Genomic DNA, 20,159 nt, shown 5'->3' with positions numbered 1-20,159 from the left:
CTGCCAAAGGGTTTCGGCCCGAAATATTGACTGTACTCTTTTCCAGAGATGCTGCCTGGCCTGCTGAGTTCCTCCAGCATTTTGTGTGGGTTGCTTGGATTTTCCAGCAGCTGCAGATTTTCTTTTGTTTGTTATGGTCAGTTCTCTCATGGATTCCTCAACATGCTCATTAGAAATCCATCTTTCATGCACTCCAGTAGTTCATCCATGAGCATGTTGATGAATTATTGCAAATATCTTTCATTGCTGCAATCATGAAGACTTCAGACCAGTGAACAAAGACAGATGATGGTGGAGAGTTCAAAGACTGAATTTAAATTATTGTCCCATGACACAGCTCACGTAGATATTGAGTAGCTTTGAGAATTTCCTCTGAACTTTAAGACATTTTTATGAATTAAAGGAAACAGATTGGCTCAACAGGTTTGCTTTAGTTGGTACTTGCTACAGGTAGAGACAACCGGCAGTTCATATTTCAATGAAGTGTGATCATTTATTACTCTTGGAACTTTTCTTTCTTGGTCGGGGTCATTTGGAAGTCAGTCAGGAATGACAATGATGTCGGTAACGCCTCTGTGAGTGAAGCCTAAACTGGGAAGCACAGATGCGTCCGCAGGTCGGGCACGTTCCAGCTATTGAAGGGTCAGGTCGCCTCTCTTTGCAGCCCTGGCACTTTTGAGCAAGGTCCTTCAGCTGCTGCTCTTTGAATTTGCTGGTGCCTTTGTAGACTGCCAGGTGCCAGGCATTACAGTCTTTGGCCAAGGCCTCCCAACCAGTAACAGGGATATTGCATGCCTTCAAGGACACTTTCACACAGGCTTTGTGGGGCCTCCCTGCTTTCTGGTGCCATGTGCCAGCTCGGAAAAGAATACCATCTTTGGAAGGTGGTTGTCTTCCATCCGGACCACATGTCCAACCCATTGAAGTTCAGACTTCATGATCAGTGTCTCTGTGCCAGAGCTCTCAGCCCTTCATAGCAGTTCTGTGATGGGGACTCTGTCTTGCCACGAGATGCCCAAGATCTTGCGAAGGCATTGCAGGTGGTACTTGTCAAGCATGTTGATGTGCCTGCGGTATGGGGTCCATGCTTCACAGCCATACAGCAGAGAAGTCAGGACCACTGCTCTGTAGATTGCTATCTTGGTCTTCAGCCAGATGCCATGTTCTCTCCACACTCGTGTTTGTAGCCTGCCAAAGGATGGCCCAGCTTTTGCAAGTCTGTTTGAGACCTCTCGATCCAGACTGCAAGAGGAGGTGAGGCAGCTTCCCAGGTAGGTGAAGGTGTCAGCATTGTTGAGCTGTGTGCTGCCACTCTCAATTCGTGGTTCCGCAGGGTTGGTATGGGGTGTGGGCTGAAGTAGAACTTCTGTCTTCTGCAGGCTGTTGGTGAGGCAGTCAGTGAGCTCCTGCAAGTCCCTTTCACTGTGTGCTGCAAGAGAAAGTCTCGTACTATTGCTTCCAGCAGTTTGGTCTTGGCCTTGAGACGTTGCAGATCAAAGAAGTATCCATCAGTCTTGTTGCGAATTGTTATTCCTGGATCAGTCTGTAAGAGAGCAGAGAACAGCATCATGGCAAACAACAGGCTGAACAGAATGGGCACGAGGACAACACCCTGCTTGACACTATTAGTTACTAGGAAGAGGTCAGAGTTGTAGCAGTTTTTGATGATCCTGGCCATCATGCCTTTATGGAATGACCTGACAATGATGACCAGCCTTGGGGGAGGGGGTTAAGGATCTGCCAAAGGTCTGTGTGACTGGCGGTATCAAATGCCCTTCGTCAGGTCCACATAGAGGATGTAGAGATTCCTGGCACTTAGTGATTTGTCAAGCAATAGCACAGGAATCACTCCTGTTACAACTTGACATGCCAAGGAAATGCAAGTGCTTGGAATCTGACAGCAGTTGTATTGCTTGTAGGTATTGACCATGCTATTGTACCATAAAACCACACAAATTATTGACCTTCTGCCTGTCCTGAGATAACAAAGACTCCTTGTGTGACGTTTTTCAACTTAAGTTATTTTGCCTTTGCTAACTGCTATTTAAACTTCCTCACAATTTCATTTCTTCCAAGATTGAAATACAGAAATTGCTGCTAAATTCCCCAGATTATGGTTCAAAAGTTAGCCTAGTTAAGAATTTTTTCCCCCTGGGTGAAGCGTTATGTAAATTGCTTCCCTTCCCAAGTCAACTTTTGTTGTCTTAATGAATGAGGTGGTGTTAAGTAGGAAGTTAGTTTTACGTCTATCTCAAATTCAGTAGGTTCAATAGGTTGATTTAAGGTCATAGAAATATATACAACATATATCCTGAAATTCTTTTCCTTCACAAACATGCACAAAAACAGAGGAATGCTGCAAAGAATGAATGACAGTTAAATGGTAGAACCCTAAAGCCCCCCTCCAGCTCCCCCCCACGCACAAGAAGCAGCAAGTCAACGACCCCCCCCCCCACCAGTAAAAAAGCATCAGTGCACTTAGGTGTGCAGCAAAGCATCAATAAAGCCACAGACTTGCAGTACCCCAAAGACTACTCATTCACCCGATAATTCAACATACCACAAATTCTCTCTCTCCCTAATGAGGGGAAAAAGAGGTGTCCCCTTTTCACAGCAACAGGAGAGACATAACAAACAACTTGCTGATTTATGATGTTAAAAGCCAGTTGCGTCACTTTTTCTGAGTTCTGGGCCCAGAGAATCGGCCCTGGAAAGGTTCAGGTCTCTGGACACAGAATCACCAGCTAGCCCGCTGCTCCTGATGTTTCATGTTCTTCGGTGGCACCTTAGTCAGGGGCATCGGCCTTGAATCAGCCGGTCTCCAGAGCCACAAAAATCCAGCACCCTTAAGGTGCACTAGTCTTCTAGGCCATGGCCTTTGGATATCAAAAAGTTGCCTGTAATGGGGCCCTGAGAGCAGAACCCATTCCTGCAAAGAACCAAAGTCAGAGTGTAACTCCAAGTCAGGGTCTTCAAAAGAACCTTGAAAAGGAAGAAAAGAGATATCAAAGATAGAAATAGAGCTGTTTCCGAAGATACAAGCAAAGGAGTCGCCATTTAGCGCCATCTTGATCTTGCTCCACCCTCCAATATCTGGAATTGTCATTGTTCTTGTATGTTAATAGGTTCTCATCAAAGCATTTCTTAGAACCCAGGAAAATTGTACTGTGTATGGATCAATATGATTCAAAGGCTAAGGATCTCTTTGTGCTTGTGCATGAGTAGTGTCTGTAGCGTATAACAACTGACCCCATCCATGTCGTATTGTTCTTTACATATTATTCCAGCAGCAGAGACTTTGTATTGACTGGGAGTAAAATCCTGGTCATCCTCTCCCAAGTAGCATTATCCTTTAACTGATATGTTGCCCATAACGGAGTTTAAATTGGTAATTAGTATTTAACTGTGGTGTGTGTGACTTGACTGATAACTTTCTTGACCAGCCTAATCAATGAGCCAACTTTGTTTGAGAAGATGCTAAGTGTGAAGATTGTTAAATTAAAAAAAAATTTGCAATGAGTTATTTTACTTATATTTTCATTAAATCAATGTTTTTTGTTGATCTCTGGAGGAAATATTGGAACTGGTATGTACTAGAGATAAATAAGTCTAAATGTTCAAATTAGAATGCTGCACTGCCTTCAGAATTACTAATGGGAATTCTATGTTGTTTCCAAAAGCAGGAGAAGCTGAGGCAGATGGAAGCTGCCCTGCAGCAGAAAGAGATGCTCATCACCCAGCTCAGCACTGAACATGCAAAACTTCAAGCAGATCTTTCTGCAGTTAAGGAAGAGCTGAACTCCAGTGCGGAGAAAGTTGAGAAGTTGCTGGAGGCTGAACAGGTGAAAGTGATTGAGATTGAGCAGTTGTGCTTGCTGTATTAAGATGCCCCATGCGTAAATTTAACGTTAAGCTATGAATTTTGGAGGACTGAAAAAAAGTTGCATTAAAGTCCTCCAGATAAATCAAATGTGCTTGAAAGTTGAATTATTTTTTCTGTTTGATGTGCTGTAACTGTAACATTGATAAGTTGAAGCCAGCAAGGCCCTGGAAAATGCAGCATGTCCCTGCATCTTCACCTTTACCTCAGAGTTAGTTTGATGCAGATGTTGTCATGCTCAATAGGCTGGGGGGTGTAGTAGGAGCTGGATAATTTGCTAAATAACATTGTGGACTTGGGCAGTAATTAGGGGCAGAGCAGTGTGATTGTGGGGACTTGTGAGTGTGGTGGTGTTGGAAGTGTAGCCTTTTATTTTGACCTTGACCAACGGATACAAACCAGCTGCTGCCATGGTTGTGAGCACTTTGACTAAAGTATTGTGGTGTGGAGTTATTCAAGGAAGGAATCTGATATTGGGAGGGGACAAAATAGTTACAGCGGATCAGCACCACTTTCCAGAGAAGCCCATATCCTTTATATACATTTAAAAATTGAAATTTTAGTGTTTATTTTGTATGAGTATCAATGAATACAGAACCAGTTCTGAATTCAGTCATGGCCCAGGTGAGTGGACAAAAAAAGGTTCTCATGGTTTAAGTGTCATTCCTAGTATGATTATATTCATTTTAATATTTGCGCCCTCCTTGAATAAGCTTAAACTAAATAGCCTGTCCTCTCTGGTCACATCTGCACCAACAGCAAATAGCTTTTAATCACTTAGTAATCTGGAGGATTAGATGTGAATTCTAAATGTGCCAGTTACATTGTGGTCAGATTTGCTAGAGCTGTTGGGGAGGGTTAAAGTAATTTGGGAGGGAGATGGGAACCAAAGTGATAGGGCTGAGGATGCAGCAGTTGGTATACAAGTAGATGCAGTGTGTAGTGAGACCTTGAGGAAGAACAAGCATGTGATATGGCAAAATTGAAGTTAATCGGATAAGGGGGAGTGTAAGATGGGGACCAAATCAAAAAGTATAATGAATACAGCAATGAAGGTGTTATATTTGAAAGCACACAGTCTATGGAATAAGATAAATGATCTTGTGCAGTTCGAGATTGACAGGTACAATGTGGTGGGCATCACTGAGTCGTGGCTAAAAGAAAATATTAGTTGGGAGCTTAACATCTAAGAATACACGTTGTATTGAAAGGACAGGCTAGAAGATAGAGGGAGTGGGGTGGTTCTGTTGGTTTAAAAAAAAATGATATCAATCCTTAGAAGGAAGTGACGTAGGATTAGAAGATGTAGAATCCTTGTGGGTAGGGCAAAAATAATGCTCAAGTAAAAAGACGCCGATGGGAATTACATACATGCCTCTGAACAATATCCAGAATGGAGGCTACAAGTTAGGAGGTAGAAAAGGCATGTAAAGAGAACAATGTTATGATAGTGATGGGGGATTTTAATGTGTAGGTAGATTGCGAAAATCGGGTTGGTGCTGGATCCCAAGAGAGGGAATTTGTGGAATGCCTACGAAATGGCTTTTTAGAGCAGTGTGGTTGAGCCTACTAAGGGAAAGGCAATTCAGGGTTGGGTGTTGTGTAATGTTTAGAGAGCTTAGGGTAAAATAAACCTTCAGAGGCAATAATCATGGTATGATAGAATTTACCCTACAGTTTGAGAGGGAGAAGATAAAGTCAGACCATCAGTATTACAGTGGATAAAGGAGGTTACCAAGGCATGAGCTGGCCAAAGTTGATTGGAAGGCAGAACAGCAATGGCTGGAGTTTCAGAGGGGCAGTCCGGAAGGCTCAGTAGATGCACCCCAAAGATGAAGTATTCTAAAGGGAGGAGGAGGCAACTGTGTCTAGCCAATAATATAAAAGAGGATACCAAAGGGGTGTCTCTCTCTGTGTCTCTTGCTCTATATATAGTGTGTGTGTGTGGATGAATTTAATGGCTATTTCACACCAGTCTTCTCCGTGGAAGACGCTCTGAAATTTGAGTGTGTTTGGGGCAGGAGTGAGTGTAGTTGCCATTACTAAGGAGAAGGTGCTTGGGAAGCTGAAAAGTCTGAAGTTACCTGGACCAGATGGATTACATCCCAGGGTTCTGAAGGTGGGAGCTGAAGAAATTGTGGGGGCATTGGTAATGATCTTTCAAGAATCACTAGATTCTGGAATGATTCCAGAGGACTAGAAATTTGCAAATGCCACTGATAGAAAGGAGGAAGGCAGAAGACAAGAAATCAAAGGTCAGTAAGCCTGATGTCAGTGATTGGGAAGATACTGCAGTCCAGTTTTAACAATGAGGTATCAGGGTACTTGGAGGCACATGATAAAATAGACCAAAGTCAGCATGGTTTCCTTAAGGGGAAATCTTGCCTAACAAATCCGTTGGAATTTGCGGAAATAACAGGCAGGATAGGCAAAGGAGAGTTAGTGGATGTGGTTTATTTCAGTTTTCAGAAGGCCTTTGACAAGGTGCTGCACGTGAAGCTACTTAATAGTAGAAGAGTCTGTGGTATTACAGGAAAGATATTAGCATGGTGAGAACTGACTGGCAGGAGGCAAAGAATGGGAATAAAGGGTATCTTTTCTGGTTGGTTACTGATGACCACTGGTGTTTCACAGTGGTTGGGGATGGGGCCACTTCTTTTCACATTATGTGTCAATAATTTGGATGATGGAATTTAAGGCTTTGTGGCCAAGTTTGCAGATGATATGAAAATAGGTGGAGGGTTAGGTAGTGTTGAGAAAGCAGGGAGTCTGCAGACAGATTGGGAGAATGAGCAAAGATGTGGCAGATGGAATACAGAGTAGGGAAGTGTATGGTCATGTACTTTGGTTGAAGGAATAAAGGTGTAGACTATTTTCTAAATGGGGAGCAAATTCAGAAATCAGTAATGCAAAGGGACTTGGGAATCCTTATGCTGGATTCCCTAAAGGTTAACTTGCAAGTTGAATCAGTTGTGAGAATGTTAGCATTCATTTCAAGAGGACTAGAATATATAAGAACAAGGATGTAATGCTGAGATTTCATAAGGCAAGGTACACCGCACTTAGAGTACTGTGAGCAGTTTTGACCATCTTATTAAAGAAGATAAGTGCCGGCATCGGAGAGGGTCCACAGGAGATTTACGAAAGAATGAAAGTGTTAACATTTGAATGTTTGATTATGCCAGGCCTGTATTTTCTGGAGCTTAGAAAAATGGTGGGTGCCGGGGGCGGGGGGGGATCTCACCGAAACCTATCAAATATTGAAAGGCCTGGATAGAGTGGATGTGTGGTGGATATTTCCTGTGGGGAGGAGTCTAGGGCCAGCCTCAGAATAAAGGGGCATCCATTTAGAACAGAGATGAAGAGGAACTTCTTTAGCCAGTTAGTGAATCTGGAATTCATTGCTACAGAAGGCTGTGGAAGCCAAGTCATTAAGTATATTTAAAGAGGAGGTTGGTAGGTTCTTGATTAGTCAGGGTGTCAAAGGTTACAGGGAGAAGGCAGGAGAACGGGGTTGAGAGGGATAATAAATCAACCAGGGTGGAATGGCGGAGCAGACTCATTGGGCCGAGTGACCTAATTCTGTTCCTATGTCTTATGGTCTTATTTACCATAAGTTAGAATCGAGACAGCTCACAAGAAAGCAAATTGGACACTTCTTGCGTATTCTTCTCAGCATCTCAATTCATACAAAGTTCCCTTTGAAAAGGCCACTTGAGTTCAGTAATTTCAGTTGTCTCAAATTTGAAGAATTTGTGAATTTTTCTCCTTTTTATTTAAAGTATAAAGTTCACTTTGAAGTTTTTGATGTTCAGTTGTCATTAACAACTGGGTCACTGCAATGTTTAGTGCCTATTGTTCAAATGTACAACCTAGAAATGCTACAATTCGGTCTGGAGTTGGTCATTCATATTTATTTAAATATTTATTCTCCAACGAATTAATTTTTATTTTATTTCTTTCTTTGTTTATTTTTAGGTAAAAGACCACACCATTGCAGACTTGGAAATCCATGCTCGGAACTTGAAAACTCAGGTGAATCAGCTGCAGGAGGCCTTATTACAGCAGGTGAAGGAGCTGGCAAGTCGGGCCAAAGAAGTGGAAGACTTGAATGAGAAATGTCAGAAACAGGAACTTGAGTTGCAGAGGCAGTCCATCGTGGAGAATGATAGGCCACAGATCACCCCTTTGATTTGCAAAGAAGCTTCTCAGTCTCTTGTTCCAGGTGGGCATCAGCATTTTGCCTACAGTCACACAGTCAATGAGAGCTTGTTGAGTTCTCCAGAGCTAATGAGAAAGCAAGAGGAAAGTCTTGAATGGATGAATGGACTTCAGACATCCAGGATCTCTGAGATCAGTGGTGTTCACAGTGCAGATGTGGAGCTGATGCAGAGCAGATCATCTGGACTTGAGAAAAACTCAGACAGAGAGATCCAGGACATTCCTTCCGCTAAAGACAGAAGACATGGGCATTCTCCATCCCCATCTGATTATGCACATTCGATGTCTGAATCTTCCGATGCTGAGAAGGTGAGAGCTGGAAAGTTGATGCTTTTAATACAATGTTTTTTATCTTAACTACCCACAGCTGTACAATGAATTGTTAAAACTGTCCAACATTTCACTGGCACCAGTCTACCCACTGAGAAGGACAAATGTACAGAAAAGGCCAGCAATATCATGAAGGATCCCATCCACCCTGCTCATGGACTGTTTGTCACACTGCAATCAGGGAAAAGGCAACAGAACATCCACACTAAGACCACTAGACTCAAAAATAGTTACTTCCCACAAGCCGTCAGGCTGATCAACACCACCGCTACTACATACACATCACCTAGGGTCACTTTAATGTGCATACAATCAGACTATGTATATAACCAAATAACAATTTATAGACCACTTTTCATATAAACAGTATAGTTCAAAGTACTTTACAATCGGTTAAAGTGAAAATAAAAGTCAAAAAGATGTCAGTTAAAAGGAAGGTCAAATAGATTTTGAGGTGGCATTTAGAAGTGTCAACAGTCTGCACGCCTTATAATTTTAGGTATTGAATTCCACAGTGTAAGACTATAAGGTATAGGGGTGTATTAGGCCATTCGGCCCATTGAGTCTGTCCTGCATTCCAACATGGCTGATTTATTATCCCTCTCAACCCCATTCTCCTGCCTTCTCCCCATAGCCTTTGAGCTGATTAATCAAAAACCTATCGACCTCTGTCTTAAATATACCCAATAACTTGTTCTGCATGGCTGTCTGGCTCTTTTAAGAGCCTCTTAGATAGGTACATGGAGCTCAGAAAAATAGAGAGTGCTAGGGAAATTCTAGGCAGTTTCAAGAGTAGGTTACATGTTCAGCACAACATTGTGGGCCGAAGGGCTTGTAATGTGCAATAGATTTCTATGTTCTATGTTCAATGAATTCCTCTAGCTAAAGAAATTTTCCCTCGTTTTTGTTCTAAATGGAGGTCCTTCAATTCTGAGGCTTTGCCCTCTGGTCCTAGACATTCTCACGAAAAGAAACATTTTCTCCACACATCCACCTTTCAATATTCAATAGGGTTCAATAAGATTCTCCCCCCAACCCCCCCCCATTCTTCTTCCTCAGACACCCTTCTTCCTCAATACTACCTGCCCATTCACCTATCATTGTATCGTCTGTAAACTTGGCCACAAAGCCATCAATTTTTTCGTCTAAATGATTGACGTATTGGTCCCAACATCGAGCCCTGTGAAACACCACTAGTTACTGGCAGCCAACCAGACCAGAAGGGGTCCCCTTTATTCACACCCTTTGCCTCCAGCCAGTCAGCCAATCTTCTATCCATGTCATATCTTTCCTGTATTAACATGGGCTCTTATCTTGTTAAGCAGCCTCGTGTGCGGCACCTTGTCGAAGGCTTCTGAAAATCCAATTAAACAACACTAACACTCCTTTGTCTATCCTGCCTGTTAATTCCTGAAAGAATTTTCCTTTAGAGAACCATGCTGCCTTTGGCCTATGTACCTCCAAGTACTACAAAACCTCATCTTTAATAATAGACTCCAACACCTTTCCAACCAGTGAATTCAGGCTAACTAACCTATGATTTCCTTTCTTCTGGATTTCTTAAAGAGTAGAGTGACGTTTGCAATTTTCCAGTCCTCCAGAACATTCCAGAATCTAGTGATTCTTGAAAGAACACTACTGATGCCTCCACAATCTCTTCAGTTACCTCTTTCAGAACCCTGGGGTGTAGTAAATCTGGTCCAGGTGACTTATCTACCTTCAGAGATTTCAGCTTCCCAAGCGTCTTCTCCTTAGTTATAGTAACTATACTCACTTCTGCCCTCTGCCGCTCTTATTATTCTGACATTCTGCTAGTGCCTTCCACAGTGAAGACTGATGCTGTACTGCCATCATCCTTGTTAGTGTCCCCTTCCAATCAACTTTGACCAGCTCTTCTCTCATGCCTCTATAATTCCCTTTACTCCACTACAATACTGATACATCCAATTTTAACTTCTCCTTCTCAAGGGCAAGTTCCGTCGTATTATAATCACTGACTCCTAAGGATTCCTTTACATTAAGCTCTCTAATTAATCTGAATCATTACATAACACCCAACCCAGAATCGCTGTTCGCCTAGTGGGTCCAACCAGAAGCTGCTCTAAAAAGCCATCATGTTGGTTTTCAACAAGTTCCTTCTGTTGGGATCCAGCTACTTATTTAAACTTACTGCCTGCTGTGCCGCTGGCATTTGGGGCAGCAATGAAAGTCCTCTATCTCTTCTCTGTCCTTGGCAATTCAGTTGCAGAAGGATACTTTATTGTTGTTTCCATAACAGTTTTGTTTTACCATTAAGGGTTGTTAGCCCTGAGCTGAATCCCCAAACCTGGAGGACCAGTGGACCACTCTTGGTATGACCTCTATCCTTTGATCTGTTTGGCATGGGTGACCTACCAAGAGCCAAAGAATAAAACCCTGACTCAGCCAACATAGCTCTCTGGGTCATTGAGACACACAAGTCTCCAAACCACGGCAACGTTGTGGTCCCCTTGGAGGTGGGATCCAGCACTAACCTCATTTTCCCTATCTACCTGAATATTGAAATACCACATGTTTATCGTAAAGTTGCTCTTTTAGAGTGTAGTTCAAAAAAGCTGACCAGCAAATTATCTTTCGGCGGATTGTTAAAATTTAAGAAACTGGCGGAAGAAGACCTCAGAACTCAAACAGGATTATAAAACAAAAGCAATTCTATGGTGTACTCCGGTCCCAGACCATTGAGAGCTTTCAAATCAACTTTTAAAATCAATTCTAAAAGATACAGAATGCCAATGCAAAGGAGCTAGGATGGGAAGGATATGCTCCCTCATCCTGGTTTTAGTTAAAAGACTTAATAGCAACATTCTGAATGAGTTGCATTTTGTCAATGGATTGCTTATAAGGCCAGTAAAAAGTGCATTGCAATAATATTGTTCTCAGTATAAAGTCCTGAATTAGTTTTTCAGCATCATTACGTGACAAAAATGGACGTACTTTTGCAATATTTGTTAAGTGTAGAAATGCTGCTCTAGTTACTTTCTTTGTTCGGATCAGTTGCAGCATAATCATTTTGTTTTTTACACTTGTATACAGAAGAATGGCAATAAACAATCTTGACTCCATTGCTTGTGCAGTTGGGTCAACATTGATTTATACAACTCATGGGGCATGGCTAGCATTTTAGGCGTCTTTCATAAACATTCATACAAACACCCACGGCCCCCTTTTCCCTTCCCTGGTGTACCTTGTTATTTACCCAAATTTTTTTAAAAAACTATTAAATTGTGAATATTGCAGAAATGATTGCAGGTTGCGTTTTCCTTTACAGGTGCAACTAGAATTGAGATTGGCAGCAATGCAGGAAGATAAGGCATCAACAGTGTCAATCCCTGATTGGATAAGTGATAGTTGTGGCAGCTGTGAGTATGTCAGAAAGAGCAAGCACACACACAAAGCATCTAAACTCCACACTCACGGCATGTGGGGGACAGGATTGAACCCACTTCTCTGGGGCTGTGAAGTGGAAGATCAACAAGCTGTACCACTGTGCACTACTTTGTTTTTTGCAGTGATAGATCTAACTACTTTTGGCCATTCATGGCAGGACAGCACTCTCATCAAAGGAATTAGCCATCTGAAACTCCCTTGAACTGCCTTTAGTGCCAGTATATCATTCCTACATCTTCTGATCATGTGTTGCTTCTTTCTAAGGACCTGATTTCAGATCTTGGACTCCTCCACTAGCCCACTGTGGCTGATCCAAAATGGCTGCCACCTCATCTTGTTGACGTATCATCCATCCATTCCTCCCTCCCTTCCCAAAGCCTCAGTTCTGCACTCAACATTGTCTTACTCTAACACTGTCGCACCTCAACAATGACTGCTCTGCTTAAATCTAACTGTTTTCGTTCAGTGGTCATGAGATTATAAGGAGCCATTGCCTTGTGCATTGTGGGAGTGAGATTTGAAAAAGTGAGTGGGGCCATTTGGCGGGCTTGAGATTTCAAGGTAATTGGGCACTTGGCTAGGGGCACTAAAAGGACAGCTTTAAGCAGGGTGGCTATTGTTGGAGTGGGGTAGTGTTAGAATGGTGAGCTGAGGTTTTGGCTCAAGAGGCTTCAACAAAGTGAAGCGAAGGCCATTTTGAATAGACCATTGTCTGAGTGGGCCAGTGGAAGAGTCTTAAGATGTGAAATCAAATCCTTAAAAAAAAAGTAATATAGGATAAGGAAATGTAGAATCTTAGTGGCTACTATTAAAAAAAAAGACTGCAGGTGTAAAAAGACCCTTATGGGAGTTATATACAGACCTCCGAACAGTAGCCATGATCTTCCAGCACCACCTACTGCCTGCATTCACCAAGCCAATCTTGGATCTAATTAGCCAACTCAGTACAGTACTGAGCTTACCATACAGGATACCTTGTCAAACACCTACCATGCAGGACCTTGTCAAATGCCCTACTAAAGTTCAATCTTCTTTGTTGTTGAGTTATCGTTGACTTATGGCGATCCTGTGGATGGTGTAGTTGTCCATAGGGTTTTCATGGCAAGATATGGATGTAGGTTGCCTGGTCTTTCTTCCACGCATGTACTGTTGCTGCCCAGGTTGGGACCTGGCCGAATTCAAGCTCAGGACCATTCGCCTTGAAGTCCAGTGCTGATGCCACTACACCATCGGCCAGCCCATCGTTACCTCCTCAAAAAATTCAAATCAAGTTAGTGAGATAAGATTTCCCCTGCAGAAAGCCATGCTGATTATTATCCCTGATCAGCCTCTACCTTTCTAAATATACATTAATTGATTCTTCAGTCTTCTGGCATGCCAGCTGTGGTTAATGAAATGCAAGCGCCAGTGTAAAGGCCCCTTTTGTGGCCCCCTCCCTTGCTTCCCATAATAACATGAGATATCTATTATTGGGCTCTGGAGATTTCTCAACCCATGACATCTAATACCTCCCCCTTAACATTGACCTGCCTAGATTGTCCACAACCGTTTCCGGAACTCTCTACCTTCATACTGTATGTGCAGATATGTAGAATATAAGCATCTTTTTCTCTTAGTGAGGGTGTGTAACATAAGAGCATGGATTTATGGTGAGGACTAGAAAGTTTGTGGGGAACCTGAGTGGTATTTTCTTCTCCACACAGAGCGATTGGAATCTGGAGTACACTGCCCAGGAGATGGTAGGGGCAGATGCTTTCACAACATTGAAGCAGCTAGACAAATGAACATACAATATAGAATAGTACAGTACTGGAGCAGATGAGCTAATTAAACTAGTAATTAACTGTCTAATTTAAATTATTTCTTGCCGCCTGCACTACGTCCATATCCCTCCATTCTCTGCATACTCACGTGCCTATCCAAGAGCCTCTCAAATACCTGTATCGTACCACTCTTGGCAGTGCATTCCAGGTATCCACCACACTCTATGTAACAGCAAAATAAATCTGCCCTCACATTTCCTTTGAACTTACCCCCTCTCACCTTAATTGCTTGGCTTCTAGTATTAGGCATTTTGACCTTTCTATGGGGTCTTCATTCCAGGGAAAATGACCTAAGTTTGCCCAACCTCCTCCAGACAGTATTCTAGTAAACTTTTTTTGAACCCACTCTAAAGCTTTTACATCCATCCCATTATAGGGCGACCAGAGTCGCATTCAATACTCCAGTTACAGCTTAATCAGGGTTTTATAAAACTGCAGCATAACTTCCTGACTCTTGCCTCAGTGCATCAGCTAATAGAGGCAAGTATGCCATGTGCCTTCTTTATCAACTTGTGTAGCCACTTGCAGCGAGCTGTGAACTTGGACCCCACGATCCCTTTGTACTTCAACATTCTTAAAAGTCAATTCATTCCAACTTTCTATTTTGTATGTATGAACCAGTTATCAATCTACATTAGGACGCTTTCCCCAATACAGTGAGGTCTTGTGCACCAACCTTTTATGTGGTGCATTATAAAACTACTACTTGGAAATCCAAATCATGGTATATCCACGGGATCTCTCTTGCTACATACTCGCTCCCACTATCTGAGCGGCTCCCCCCCATTTGGTACCACAAACCTACTGAGGAGGGGTATTTTACAGTGTCCAATTACTGTACAGATTTTTGAGTTGTGAGAGGAAACCTGAGCACTGGAAAGAAATCAACAGAGTCACAGAGAGAAATCTGGCAGTACCCATGCTCAATATTGAACCCAGGTTTCTGGCACTGAGAGGCAGCAACTCTACCAGCTCTGTCACTGAACTGTCCAAATGACTAAATCTCTAAATTAACTATTTCCTCCTTGCCTTTCTCCAGCCCTTTATCAACGTTAGCCTTTAGTATATTGACTGATAATTCCCTGCTTTTTGTCTTTCTTCTTGAATAGACTAAGTTTTTAAAAAAAACATGAATTACTGGTTCCACTGTCTCTGCAGCCAATTACTTCAAAACCCCTGGATGCAAAGCAGCATGGAAGGGTCTGTTTCCATGCTGTGTGAACTTATCTGGTCACCTGCCCGTCACCTCCCTCTGGTGCTACTCTCCTTTTTCTTTCTTCTATGGTCTTCTGTCCAGTCCTGTCAGATTCCCCCTTCTCCACTCTGTATCTCTTTTATCAATCAAATTCCCAGCTCTTTACTTAACCCCTCCCCCTCCCGGTTTCACCTATCACCTTGTGTTTCGACTTCCCCAACCCCCACCTTCTTAACTCTGACTCTTCACTTTTCTCTCCAGTCCTGCTGAAGCGTCTTGGCCTAAAACATCGACCGTACTCTTGTCTATGGATGCTGCCTGGCCTGCTGAGTTCCTCCAGCATTTTGTGTGTGTTGCTTGGATTTCTAGCATCTGCAGATTTTCTCTTGTTTGTGCCCTTCTTTATCATGGTTGAATTGGGTTCTCGTAAGAAATTAATAACATTTTAGCTGTGACAGAAAGAATGAGTTGAAAAAAATCTATTGATTAATTTTCCTTACACAGGTACAAGTTTGGATCTAGGAGCAAAGCTAAATCAGGAGCTTGAAACCACAGAACGTCTGGACAATAGTTTTGTTGAGTATCTACAACGTCGTGGAATTGCACTGGTAGATGCAGATAGTCATGCAAGAGAAGACGCACTGCCTGCTGAGGAAGTGCCTTCTGCACAGCTACAGGTCAGTCTTTTAACTTCACAATATTGAATAGTCACAGTGGTTTATATAGTGTATGTGGACTCCAGTGAGTCCTTTGACAGAAGTCCATATGGAAGGCTGCTCCAAAAGCTCAGGGGATCTGTGGCAAGTTGGCCAATTGGATTAAAGCTCTCAGCATTATCAAAGTCCCCTCCCATCCTTCCCACAATCTCTTTGACCTCCAACCATCAGGCATAAGGTACCGCAGTATAAGAACAAGGTCTGTTAGGCTGAGTAACAGCTTTGTCCCCCAGGATGTGAGACTTGTGAACACCCTACTACCTCCCAGTACACATTATTTTTGACAATGCCAGTAGCATTATAGTTGTATATTTAACTATATGTCATATATACACTTTATTAACATGCATCTTTACAATATTTTTGTTATTATTGTGTTAATTTTATTTTAAGTTCAAATTTAATTGTCAGTTAACCATACATGAATACCGCCAAGTGAAACAGTGTTACTCAAGAGCCAAGGTGCAAAACGCCATACCAACAGTGATGCACAGCACAAGGTACGTATACAGATAGCAGTAAAATACAATTATATGAAAAATATCTATTAGTCCAAGTTCCCAAGTCCATGAATGTTGCAGCAGTCTGCAGTCGAATACAATATAGCTTGTCTTCTGCCGAGCAAACACCGCCTCTGGCACCATCTCTCAGCGACTGGAAACAGGCAACACTGGCTTGAAGCCTAGTCTTCCACCAAACACACTGGAGGACAACACCGATGCTAGCGTGGATGCTGCACCACACTGCCTCCGGTACAGACTCCGCTGCTCTCCTGGACGGCTCAAACAGGTGATACCGCAGCTTGAGGCCCAATCCTCGCTATGCCAAAGACCATGTAGTTTCCCCGCTGTTGGTCCTGCCAACAAACCAGTGAATCAGGCTTGCAGCATTCCATATTATCATGTCCAACAGGGTTTTGTGATCACATGAAAAGCAACTAAGACGATCGCTTCGCACACCGACTCCGATGCCTCTCTGTAGCAGGTCAACTCCTTCATTTTCTCCACCAGCGAGCAACTCGCTGGTAGGGTAGACCTGCAGAACTTAAAGTTCTTAATGTGCAGCAAGGTCTTATGATCATTAAAAAAATATGTTTAAACAAAGGTAACACCTTTGGTTGGCCCTGCAGAAGCTGCTGTGTCCAAGTGTCCATCTTACTGGAAACCTATATGCTGAAATTTCCGTGCTATGTACTGTGTTTTGCACTTTGGTCCTAGAGGAAGGTTGTTTCATTTAGCTGTGTACATGTGCAAGGTTGAATGAGAATAACCTTTAATTTGAAAGTTAATTATGTAATTGGATACAGAGGGCACTGACCTTCATTAAAATATAAGAACAGGACTGTCATGGTGCAACTATATAAAACCATGCTTTGGCCACAGCTGCAGTATTATGTTCTGCTTCAGTCACCACACAATAGGAAAGACATGACTGCATTGCAGAGGGTGCAGTGTAGACATCCCACCCTGCAAAAACTCATTTCAGGGAGGTAGCACCCCCGCCCCCCCCCCCCCCATTGACCTCTAAGGGTGTATGTAATACTCTGCTTAGTGATTTTTGTCTAATCTATAAACCAAGTTGGGTATATGCAGGAAATGTGACATTAAAATATATACTTATTATATCTTATTATCATGTTTATTCTATTACAACTTTAAGCAAGTCTACAGGGAGTTGGGCATCATCACGTAGGACATCAATAGCGTAGCTCCTTGATAGCGAGCCAGCTAGTTTAAATCAGGGGTCCCCAACCTTTTTTGCACCGTGGACGGGTGTTAAACAGCACTGGAATATAGGTGGTAAGTCAACTATAAGTCAAGTGGTTAATACACTCAATTTCATTTCTAAAGGGGTTTATCTAACGAATTTAATATTAAACACAGCACATATTTTCCTCGCATGAATGTAGTGATCAGTCAATTATAACAGTGGTCCCAAACCTCCGGGCCGCGAAGAATGCAGTGGTACAGCAGTAGCCAGAACGCACCCAGCACATCTTTAAGAAAAAAGCCGAAATAAACAAGCTAATTGATTAGGTGCCGCCTGGCACGTAAATGTCGATCCAGATCAGAGACGACGCAATCGGCAATCACCTCTGATCTGGGCCGACATTTACGTGGCGGGAGGCACCTAATTAATTAGCTTGTTTATTTCAACTTTTTTCTTAAAGATGTGCTGGATGCATTCCAGCCATCACTGTATTCTTCATGGCCCAGAGGTTGGGGACCACTGAATTATAAGTCACTTATAAGTCAATAGCATCATAACATTTTAAGTAACGTTTGGATATTAAACACACAGCGCATATTTTCCTCATATGAACATATAAAATCATTGTAACACACCAATATCACTGAATCAATGGGAGCCCTGGGCTTGTTTTCCTGCAACAAAGCGGTTCTATCGAGGGGTGATGGGAGGCAGTGATACGCGAAGGGGGTTCCTTATGTCCAGTCTATTTTGCAATTTAGTTTTCGTTGCATTCATTGCAGGAAACTCCGCTTCGCAGAAAAATGTTGGAAATGGAAGCAATGTTTTCAGTGCTTTCATGGTTATCTCAGGATGTTCAGCCTTGACTTTGATCCAGAATGCCGGCAGAGATGTTATGTCAAATATACTTTTCAGCCCACTGTCATTTGCAAGCTCGAGGGGCTGATCTTTTCCCCGCGCTGACATGGGTGATTCACCGGGGACAGTCACAATTTGGGTCACGGACCCATTCCTTTGCACGTGTTGGGTCACTGATGACCTCGTGTGCGTTAAAATTCAACAGTACGTGACGGAATGAGGAAAGGTGCAGCTGACTCATATCGTTTCATATCGCCAAATCATATTGCTTCCTTGCAGCCCAGTGGTTGGGGACCACTCTTAGCACGAAGAGAGACCAATCAGGATGCTCACTGTCCCTCTCCCTCTCCCTCTCAAAAAAATCTATTTCTGGGATATTGTATATAATTTCCGGGCGTCAGGGAGCCACTATCGATATGTGGGAGACTCGCGGAACTTCTGGGAGAGATGAGATATCTGCAGTGTGGATTCACCAGAATGTTATGTGGGATGGAATGCTCCAGTTATGAGGGGAGACCAGATAGACTGGGTATGATTTCTTTGCATCAGAGGAAGCTGAGAGGAGAAATTTGGTACAGGTATGTATAATTTTGAGTGTCATAGATAGCGTGTATAGCGTAGAAGTTTTTGCACAATGGCAAACGTATCTGAAAGTAATATGCATAGATTTTAGGGAAGCTTAGGAAATTTACAGTGTATTTGAGGAAAAATATCTTCACCTAGAGGTAGATACGGTCCCAAATGCACGAGCTGAGATGTTATCAGAGCTCCCAGCATTAAGGAGGATTTGTACGAGCACTTGAATCACCAAAGCATGGAAGTCTGTGGGTGTGGAAATCACTGTTATACGATACTCGTAAACTTTGTGCCCATGAGCAGATTTTCCTGACTGTTGGATGTGACTTTATTAATACTTCACGCAATTTAAATTCACATTTTTAAATGTATACAATAATAATTTTGCGAACCTGTTAACAGAGCATGGCCAACTAAGGAAACAAGTTTTAAGGAACCACTGGAACCTGGAATCTGCTCAGCAGACAAGCAGTGTGGGACTAGGGCTTTGGTGTGTAGATTGGGAAAGTGTGGCAGAGATCTCTGAGTGGGTGGAGAGTATGGCAAGGATTACCTGGTGAGCTGGATTTCAAACCATTTGGATTTCTGGATGGTTGATAGCAGATCATCTTGAGTTTTTCTGTGTAATTATGGGTACTAATTGATTGGCTTGGACATTATGTGCTCCTTGACTCTACCTTTAAGAACGCACACTTTAAAGCGATAAAGCCTGGAATAAGTAAACATGTTACCTAGGAATTATTTTTACAAATTAGTGATAGGGAATATGGATGCAGTTCACTGAAAGTGCTTCTGTTGCAGTTTTGTTTTCCATTGCATTCATATCAGGGCAAGTGTAATTGGATGTTGTTCTGGTTCCTTTGCTTATTGATCTGTGGTTTTCTTATTTTAAACCCACATTTGTCATCTTTAGAACATCATATCAATTTGTTTGTCAGTTTGGAACTGGGCTCCAGAAAGGAATTAATTCTGCTGAAGGTCAAACTGTTGGCACAATGAACACAAAATAGTACTGATAATCTGGTTTATTAAAATTAATCTAGCTATTTTGGTAGGCAGCTGTTTTGGAATGGTCTTTATTTAGCTCGACTTGGGGTAAAAGGCCCCGAAACTGCTTGTCATTTTCTTGTCAAAGCCAGATTCAGAGATTTGTAATTAGTACTGTAAAGGTCCTTGTGTTGTATATGTACTTCTGTAGTTGATGTTTTTTATTGGAATCTTAGCTGGATGAGCCTAAAAGGAAGCTTTCTCTTTGGTAAAGCTATCAACATATTTACATTGCTGCCCCCTTCTCCATAGCTGTGCACATTTTCCTCCTTGGAATGGGTATCTAATTCCCTTTCAAGTTGTCTTGATGCAGAGTTTTGACCTGAAATGTCAACTTAACCTTTTATTTCCACAGATATCCTTCTTTGAGAAATTAG

The 20,159-nt window shown here is 42.4% G+C and overlaps 1 protein-coding gene across 5 annotated transcripts in view; it reads left to right on the top strand.

Moving 5' to 3' along the window:
- pcnt (pericentrin) overlaps positions 1-20,159 on the top strand; it is a 227,886-nt gene that overhangs the window by 148,569 nt on the left and 59,158 nt on the right. For 4 of the 5 annotated variants that reach the window (XM_063051522.1, XM_063051521.1, XM_063051520.1 and 1 more), the window contains 4 exons: positions 3,681-3,842; positions 7,859-8,410; positions 11,739-11,829; positions 15,380-15,552. In XM_063051522.1, coding sequence (XP_062907592.1) covers positions 3,681-3,842; positions 7,859-8,410; positions 11,739-11,829; positions 15,380-15,552 — 978 coding nt within the window. The remainder of the gene's footprint in view (positions 1-3,680; positions 3,843-7,858; positions 8,411-11,738; positions 11,830-15,379; positions 15,553-20,159) is intronic. The other variant, XM_063051519.1, reaches the window with a different exon arrangement.

Source organism: Mobula hypostoma, chromosome 6 (assembly GCF_963921235.1).
Source record: "Mobula hypostoma chromosome 6, sMobHyp1.1, whole genome shotgun sequence".
Classification (NCBI taxonomy): domain Eukaryota; kingdom Metazoa; phylum Chordata; class Chondrichthyes; order Myliobatiformes; family Myliobatidae; genus Mobula; species Mobula hypostoma.
The sequence above is the reverse complement of the archived record's forward strand: the minus strand, read 5'-3'. Positions and strand labels throughout refer to the sequence as shown.